Source organism: Myotis lucifugus, unplaced genomic scaffold (assembly GCF_000147115.1).
Source record: "Myotis lucifugus unplaced genomic scaffold, Myoluc2.0 scaffold_585, whole genome shotgun sequence".
Lineage (NCBI taxonomy): Eukaryota > Metazoa > Chordata > Mammalia > Chiroptera > Vespertilionidae > Myotis > Myotis lucifugus.
Genome location: NW_005871633.1, coordinates 125,836 through 134,536, shown reverse-complemented (window position 1 = coordinate 134,536; position 8,701 = coordinate 125,836). Strand labels below are relative to the sequence as shown.

The following is an 8,701-nucleotide window of genomic DNA, read 5'->3' as shown; positions in this document are numbered from 1 at the left end:
CCCCCCCCCGCCTTCCTGCTGCCACCTCTGCCCTCGAGGCCCTCCTGCGCCCTCCCCTCTTCTCTCCGGCGGTGGCTTTGGAGATGGGCGAAGGGTGAGGCAGTGTTGGCCCCAGGCGCCCTGGGGGCGGAGGGTAGCCGGCCCTGTCCTGGGTGGAAAGCAGACTCAGCCAGAGCAGGGGAGTGAGCGGAGTCTGCGGGACAAACAAGCAGGAGGGAGAGCAGCCTTGCCTCCCCACCGCTTGGCTTTGGAGGTCTAGACTCTGTGACCTGCTGAAAAGCAGCCCAGGACATGTGCTCCGAACCGGACATTTTCCGGCCCCTGCATCTTGACTCTCCTACCTCACACCCCTTCCCTTCCTTCCTCACCGACCGCTAACAAAAGACTACGGTTCCAGAAAACTTGGTGGAGCGCAAGGACACAGGAGCAAAACCGAGCCTGAGACTTGAAAACACGGAGGAACTCGGGGCGGGAGTGGGTGGGGTGACCAGAGCTGCTGGAGACCCGCGGTTGGTGGTCTCCTCCCCTGCTTCCTCCTCCAGGGTTTGCGCCTCGCGGGCGGGGGTGGGGGGTAATCTTTCGGGGGGGAGGGGGGGCATGGATGTCTTTGGTGTTTGTTCCTTGAATTGTGACATCCTGTAAGGAGGTAGAATGATTCCTGCTAAAGGGAATTCCTTCCATGGTAACCCTCCAAGTCTGCACGCAGCCCCTTCCAGCTGAGGGGCCCAGCAGCGCATGCCAGGTCCTTCGTCCAGCTTGTCAGTGTCCCCCAGAGACGCTGCCCACGAAGCTGTCCCTCAAGCGAGTGGGCCAGCCCTGAGCCCAAGCAGGTCTGCCTCTCTCTTCCTTCTGACGCTTTATAGCTAGAGCTGCCTTCATCCTCAATACTGACTTCGGCTGCTGGCATGGCCTCCACAGGGTATTCTTGCCTCAGTTTCCCAGCTGACAGGTGATGCTGCCCTCTCCTGGTACCACCCAGCAACGCCCCAAATCCTGTTCCAGAGGCTCCCTCCCACTTCATCTGCTTGCCCCCCACTTTCTCCTGTCGCAGTAGCTCCCCTTTCCTTTTCTGGGCAGGATTTTCTTTCCACTCTCTCCCCTTCCTGGGCTTGGTAAACCAGTCCCTAATCTCTTCCCACCCGATTGGAAGGTGTGTCCCTCCCAGACACTCAGACACGCCTCACAGCCTCCTCCAGGTTTCCATGGTTCCATTGCTCAACAGTTTGCCGAGGGTAACCATTAACCTGCCCTAACTAGCTTCCCCACCTCTCCCCACAGAGGGGGCTCTCCAGCCATTGTTCAGCAGAGCCAGGTTACCCCACCATCTTTCCTAAAGTCTTGGGTGGGATCTCCCCATCTCGGTACCCAGGACAAAGCTGGGAGGAATGTGTATTTGAAGGGATGTTTCTTAAAGGTATACATTTGTTTATTTCTGTTCACAATCTATCTCCTTGCTTCTCCTACATTCACACACACTTAAAAGTTAGCTTCATGGAGCTCAGACTTAATTGTGTTCATTGCTTTGAGTCCACCACCCAGAGTAGGACTATATAGCTGCTGTAGGAATGAACGGCACCCCTCTGTCCTTACCGGGTGTGTGCCCAGGGGTGGGGCATGTCCCCAAAGGAGTGTAGGTGTTCTTATCAGGTCTACTCTGTCAGAATTGGGTGCAATTCCCACGCTTTCACTTCGGGGTGGGGTGGGCCTAAAATGATAATTTAGGCCCTGTAGTGCCCCCGTGGGGTGTTCATACACTGTACCCAGGAAATCGGCAGAGGAGGTTGAGATACGAGTCTCACTTCTTTCTTTTTTTTAAATATTTTTTATTGATTTCAGAGAGGAAGGGAGATAGAGTTAGAAACATCAATGATGAGAGAGAATCATTGGTTGGCTGCCTCCTGCACACACCCCCACTGGGGATCGAGCCTGCAACTTGGTCATGTGCCTTTGACCGGAATCGAACCCGGGACCCTTGAGTCCACAGGCTGACACTCTATCCACTGAGCCAAACCAGCTAGGGCGAGTCTCACTTATTTCTGCTTATTTATTTATAACACATAGCTCTTACTACGTTTGCCAGGCACTGTTCTAAGCTCTTTATAAATAAACCAAGAGGAACAAATATTAACTTAGAGTTGTTGACACAGTTGAATTATTGTTGCTTATCTCCACTCTCCAGAAAAAACAATGCGCCTCTGGCCCTTTAAAGTCGTTCTCCTCCCCCATTCCCCCCTCCCCCGGCAAAGCCCCCAGAACAGTTTCCTAGGCCAGGACTCGAGCTCGGCTTCCGGCCTCCTCTCAGGCTCCACCCCGCGTTAATCAGATCCCGGAAACCCTGGGGCAGAGGCCCAGGGGCTGAGAGGCGGCCGAGGGCGGGAAGTTTGAACGTCCTGGCACCACCCATTTAAGAACAGGCCAATCAGCATCCAGCCTTCTTAGCGACGGCGCCCCCCTCCCCCTCCCGTCCTGCTGGCGCTCTAGGCAGGATCCCGGTCTCTCCGACCAATAGCGATTAAGGGGGTGGGGTCTCTGCGCGCGCACCCGTCCTGGCGTCCGCGAGCTCCTCCTGCAGGCCTGTGGTTGGTAGTGGCTCGGTCTCGCGCACGTCGAGGTCCCGGGGACAGAAAAGGCGGGAAAACTCCGCAAGTTGTCCGCCTGTGGGGTAGGAAGCCTAGAGCGCGGGCCCGGCCTTGGGGCGTGGCTGGCAGGGGCGGGAGAGGAGGCTGGCACAGCTCGCCCACGCGGCCCGCAGACCTTCTCCATCCCAGTGCCACCTCGGCGTGACAGGAATGTCGGGGGCGGGGGTTCCACAGACTGTCCGTCCTTTAAATACTGAGAGGTCGCCCCTCGAAATGCCCCAGATGACAGAAATAAATGTGACCTCTCCTCGCCTCAGCCCTCCCAGACTGCCCTGTGCATTTGCGCCCGCCTCGCGGTGAGCGCTCGCTCCTGAACCGCCTTCATTTTCCGCAGCGCAGAGCCTCCCTGCCCATGGCCTCGGTGGGAGCGACCGCCGGCGGGACGCGGCAGGGACCGGGAGCCGGGGCGGCCGCGGCCAGCTTCCCCAGCCCGGCCCCGGTGCCGGGCCCCGCGGGGGCGGAGGACGACGCGGAGGAGCCGGCGGAGGTCTCCGGGGTGGCGAGGCCGGGGAGGGCGCGAGTTGTCGGGACGTCCGGGCGTTGGAAGAAGGGGCGGGGAGGGGGGCGGCCGCTCCCCCCGCTGGCGGCTTCACAGGCGCCCCGGGTGCGGGACCTCAGAGCTGAGGGAACGGTGACGGAGGCCCGCTTCCCCCCCTCCGCGCAAACGCGCATGTCGGGCTGGGGAAGCGCCGGCTGACTGGGGCTTGGCCTATTTCAACACCAGGCTACTCGGCCGTGCACTTCATGCCCGACGCCCCGGACCGCGACAGCCTGCAGCTCCTGCAGAGAGGTGGGCGGGCCGCAGTGCTCCCGGCCTCGGTCGGGGTGATCCGTTGACGTCCGGAGGACGGTCTGTCGCTTTTAAGACTCCATTTCATGATTCAGCAGATATTTATGAGGTGTCTGCAAGGTGTCAGGTGCGGGGATACAGTCCTGGCAAACCAGTCACGCCTGCCCTCTGGGGTTCCTACTCCAGGGCTCCCCCCCACCCCACCTCACCGTCTGCTACCCGCCCTTCCTAGCTCTCATGCCTGACTCCCGACGAGGCTCCCAGCTGGTGGGCTCTCCCTGCTCTTAGAGGAAATGCGCTTCTGAGGTGGGGAGGGAGACAGCAAGGAGAGGAATTAGGAAATACAGATCCTGTCACTCATTTGGTCTGCGTTTCCTTCCAAGTCCTGGATGAAATCAGCCCCCGGTCTGTTGTTACCAGTGCCAAACAGGATGAGAACATGACCCGGTTTCTGGGGAAGCTTGGTAAGGACTGGGTGAGGCTGAGAAGGAAAACGAGGAAGGACTGAAGTGTGGGATATTACAGGAGATGAAAGGGTCTCGGAGGGAGGTAGAGTCAGGGTGAGAGAAGGGAGAGGCAGAAAGACTGAAATGTACAGGCTAACGGCCCTTTCTTTGCCTCCCTCACAGCCTCGCAGGAACACGGAGAGCCTAAGAGACCTGAAATCGTATTTCTGCCAAGTGTGGATTTCGGTATCTCCTTTTGCGTTGCTCATTTCCGCATCCCAGTTTCCCAATCCTTTCTCCTAATTCCACCCCATCGTCAGAGGTCTCTCCTCGGCCCTATCTCACCTGAACCGTTGTGTCCTCCAAGCGCCATGACCAGTCTCCTCAGGATCTCTCCTGCTCCCCACCCTTCAATAACCTGCACCTGCTATGAAACCTCCGCTTCGGTGTGTCTATGCGGCCGCCCCTGAGAAGAGAGTGATGACACTATTTGGAATTGGAATTCTCCCCCCTTTAAGCCAAAGCTTTTGTTCGGGTGGGAGGGAAGCTACTTGCCTCGATGACCTTGATGATCCCTAAGGCACGTCCATAACCTTCCCTGATTTGCAAAAAAGACGGAATGTTCTCTCCTAATTAGATGTTAACACATTAGTCTTATATGATCTTTTTCACCAAAAAACCCCAATTCCAGACAGATTTCTTAGGCTGTGATCTCAAGCCAAACATCTTTATATTTTATATATAGAGATAATTAGACCAAGGATCTGAAAATTTGTTTCAGTTTTCCGTTAACTGCCTGTGTAAACTTGGCAAATCAGATCATCTGTCTTCTATTTTCTTTCTTAAAATAGAGTGAAAAATTGGATCACAAGACCTTTCTCTTTCCAAAATAGGTCTGGAGATAAGCAAACAGCGCCTCCTTTCTGGAAACTACTCTTTTATCCCAGACTCCATGACCACCACTGAGAAAATTCTCTACCTCTCCTCCATAATTCCCTTTGACTGCCTTCTCATGGTGAGAGGGGCCCTGGGAAGTCAGGGCTGGGATGCCACAGGTTGGAGAAAGGCAAAAGCACCCCAGTCCTTGGGTTGAGTCCTGGGAGTTTCTAGCCCAGCCCTGGAAAATAATAGCTTCCCCTGGTATTGTCCAGCCTTCAAGACATTGGGATTTACCCCAGCTCCACCCTTTAAAAAAAAAGTTTTTAATTGATTTCAGAGAAAGGGAGAGAGATAGAGAATCATTGATCAGCTGCCTCATGCCCCCCACTGGGGGTCCAGCCCAACCTAGGCATGTGCCCTGACCAGGAATCTCACCAGTGTTCTCCTGGGTCATGGGTCACTGCTCAACCACTGAGCCACACCGGTCGGGCCCTCAGCTCCACTCTTGATCCTCTCTCAGGTTCGAGCACTTGGAGGGCTGCTCAAGTTCCTGGGTCGAAGAAGAATCGGGGTTGAACTGGAAGACTATAACGTCAGCGTTCCCATCCTGGGCTTTAAGAAATTTGTGCTGTAGGTGATTTACCCTAACCTCAGCTAAAGTAAGATGGGAAGTCTGAATAGTAACAGGGTGGAGTGGGAGGTAGTGATGCAGGGGTGGGCAGTGTCCTATCAGGTAAAGTGCTCTAGGACACACTGGAGCACCTGAGGGGATGTGTAGCTTGGGGGACAAGCCTGAGACAGTATTCTGGAAGGTGGGGCAAAGGGGATGAAACTGAGAAAAGAACTCCGACCTCATACCCCAGCACCTTCTCTTCTGCTTATTTTTTGCCCTCAGGACCCATCTAGTGAGCATAGATCAAGATACTTACAGGTAAGGAGATGGAGGCAGGCTGTCATCTCTGGGAAGGGAGAAGGATTAAGCTTAATGCTCTAATAATCCTAATGAGGCTCCAGTTTTTTTAATCCTGGGGCTATTAGGATAAACCTCCGTGAAGGAAGAAGAAGTGGGAATTAGTGGGAGAGAAGAAGAAAAGCATGAAGGTGTCACTCTTCTTTTCTGAAGAGAGAAACTGAGGCAGAGAGAAGTGAAGCACAAAACTTACATCAAGACTTGATCTCAGCAGGATGTTCTCAACCCCTTCTATTTTCTCAATTCCCTTTAAAAATCCAGCTCTAGCTGGTTTGGCTCAGTGGATAGAACGTTGGCCCAAGGACCAAAGGGTCCCGGGTTTAATTCCAGTCAAGGGTTTAATTCCAGTCAAGGGCGTGTACCTCCGTTGCAGGCTCCTCCCTAGCCTGGGGCACGTGCAGGAGGCAACCAATGGATGTGTTTCTCTCACATCAATATTTTTTTGTCTTTCCACTCTCTGAAAATCAATGGAAAAATATACTTGGGTGAGGATTAAAAAAAAAAAATCCAAGTTACCCAGGAACTCCCCCATTTCTCCCTGACAGTGTTCTGCAGATATTTAAGAGTGAGTCTCACCCCTCAGTGTACAAAGTGGCCAGTGGACTGAAGGAGGGGCTCAGCCTCTTTGGTATGTGTGCCCCATCCCTCATCCCACACTACAAAAGCCTTCCAGAAAAGCAGCTTCCTCCAAAGATGTGTCCCAGGCCCTCTCTTCCCACTTCATTCCCATTGTCAGATGCCTCTTGTACTCCAATCCAACTTTCTTACCCTTTTTGTACCCTTCCTGAATTTGGGCACCTCCCCTTACCCTGTAGTTACCCAGTGTCATTAGCATATCTCTTACTTTACCAATTCCATGTTTATTCCTTAGGTTTGTATGAATGTCTGTACTAGCTGTGTACCTGTCTGGGGACTTGGGAGGCCCTTTGTATAGAGGAGAGTTAGAACTATGAAACTGCCCATATTTGATTTGCATTGAATATCAGTTGTTTCTGACTTTAGGGTGTACTGGGGACATTGCCCCAAGTATCCACCTGGTTTCACTATGCATATATCAGTGGGTTGTGTCTAATGTTTACATATATGTATTTGGCTCTTTGTGAGTCTAGCTATGCTTGCTCTGCCTATTTTTTTTGGCTGAGTGTTCCTTCTCCTAAGCCCATGTAAGGTAATACTGGCTCAGACTTGTGGCCAGCTGCTGACTTTGGCTGCCTTTGTGTCCTGTATCTGGGAAATACCCCCCAGGCCAGCCTGCCCCAACACTGGAATCTCTGATCCCATGTCTCAGCTTAGACAGCCACATATTCCTTTCCCTGCCCCCTCACCTCCACAGGAATTCTCAACAGATGCCGCTGTAAGTGGGGAGAGAAGCTGCTCAGGTGAGTGGGACTCATACTCGTGCTATAAGCTAATGCATGCAATCTTCAAACATACACACCACTCCATGTAGTAGTAATAAAAACAACCGCCCTTCCGTAATGCTGACTAAATGCATTTAATCCTTGTAACAATCCCACGTGGTAGCTAGTGTCATCCTCATTTTACATTGTCAGCACAGATAAACATATATACTCATTGATGATACTCTGACTTGGACACATACAAGCAGCAGAAACACAATCACAAAACCCTAATGTATATATTGGTAATAGCTTTAATTATGAAAACCACACTTCAATTTGAGTTGTTCTCTGATAACTCTCAAATTTGTGTGTCTAGTTCAGAGCTCCATATGTAGAATGCTAATTACATATCATTGCTACCTGTAATTTCCACAGGCAGCTCAAACTCAGAGCATCCAAACTGACACCCACTGCACCTGTTCCTCTTCCTGCATTCCCAATTCTGGGTGATAGCACTGCTGGCAGTACAGCTTCTCAAGCTCTGACTCCTGGATTGATGCTTCTCCCTCACCCTCCATATTCAATCATTCACTAGGGCCTGTTGTTTCTAGCCTCCAATGTCTCAGCCATTCCTTTCTCCCTCTTTCCACTGCTCTAATTCTGGCTCTAATTTCTAACTGGGAGCATTGCATGTGCCTCCAAATTGGTCTCTCTGCCTCTACTCTCTTATTTTTCCTAGTCTATCTCTTATTCTAAAATACCGGTTAATCCAAAACAGAGATCTGAGCATGTCACTCCACTTTTCTAAAAACCTTAGGTAGAAACAAAAGAACAAACCTCAGGAGGCTTCCCCATTACCTGCAGGATGAAGACTAGTGTCTTTAGCAGTATGATGTTCAGGACTCCTCCCATTCACCCCAAGTTTCATTAATAGGCTTACCTTCCCATCACCCTCCTAAATCCTTTCTTCCTGGATTCATCCTCTATTCCAGTCATTTAGGGCCTCTGGCCATCATGGAAATACATCATGCCTGTGTTTATACTGTTCCTCTGGAAAGTCCCTGTTCTCCACTTGTCAGACTCTTACTTCAAGGTGCAGCCCAACTGTCACCTTTTTCGTGAAGCTTTCAGAGGCCCTTGTAAGGAGACCAACATTCACCTTCCTGTGTGCTCACGTAGTGCCTGTGTATATTTTCTAGTTGCACTATGGAATTAGTCATCTGTGAATTTGCTGGCCCTCGTAGCTGTGAACTCTGCAGTGGCCATTCCTGTTACCTCAGTGCCTGCCACATGGCCTTGCACTCAGTAGCACTCAGTGAGTGAGCACAATACATAGATGCTAGCATACAGGTGGCATCATCTCTAAAAACTCAGCAGAACCCTTTGCTAGCCTACAGGTGCACAATCTTTTCCCCACCTCACCCGCCCTGCAATGTGTGTCTTTTGGATGTTAATTTAGGATAATTTCCAGATAATTGGAGGATGATATAATTGCCATACATTCTCCAGTGCTTCAGGAATAGATCTCTAATCTCAACCAGGGACAAGAAGGAAAGAATTCTCCATGGAGAAGAAAACTGAATTAAAGCTGGAGAGAGGAGTGCAGATTACCCAGATAGGACTCCCCAGGGCAT

At 52.0% G+C, this 8,701-nt stretch overlaps 2 protein-coding genes across 2 annotated transcripts in view; one reads left to right on the top strand and one right to left on the bottom strand.

Annotated features, from left to right (window-relative positions):
- Positions 1-907, bottom strand: part of CLIC1 (chloride intracellular channel 1) — an 8,761-nt gene extending 7,854 nt beyond the window's left edge. Inside the window, exon 1 of the mRNA XM_014446898.2 lies at positions 893-907. Within this exon, the coding sequence (XP_014302384.2) occupies positions 893-907 (15 nt within the window). The remainder of the gene's footprint in view (positions 1-892) is intronic.
- A 1,367-nt stretch (positions 908-2,274) lies between these two features.
- Positions 2,275-8,701, top strand: part of MSH5 (mutS homolog 5) — an 18,141-nt gene continuing 11,714 nt past the window's right edge. Inside the window, exons 1-9 of the mRNA XM_023745845.1 lie at positions 2,275-3,135; positions 3,327-3,429; positions 3,813-3,893; positions 4,059-4,121; positions 4,769-4,890; positions 5,275-5,384; positions 5,650-5,685; positions 6,270-6,352; positions 7,058-7,103. Of these exons, the coding sequence (XP_023601613.1) occupies positions 2,992-3,135; positions 3,327-3,429; positions 3,813-3,893; positions 4,059-4,121; positions 4,769-4,890; positions 5,275-5,384; positions 5,650-5,685; positions 6,270-6,352; positions 7,058-7,103 (788 nt within the window). The 5' untranslated portion in view covers positions 2,275-2,991. The remainder of the gene's footprint in view (positions 3,136-3,326; positions 3,430-3,812; positions 3,894-4,058; positions 4,122-4,768; positions 4,891-5,274; positions 5,385-5,649; positions 5,686-6,269; positions 6,353-7,057; positions 7,104-8,701) is intronic.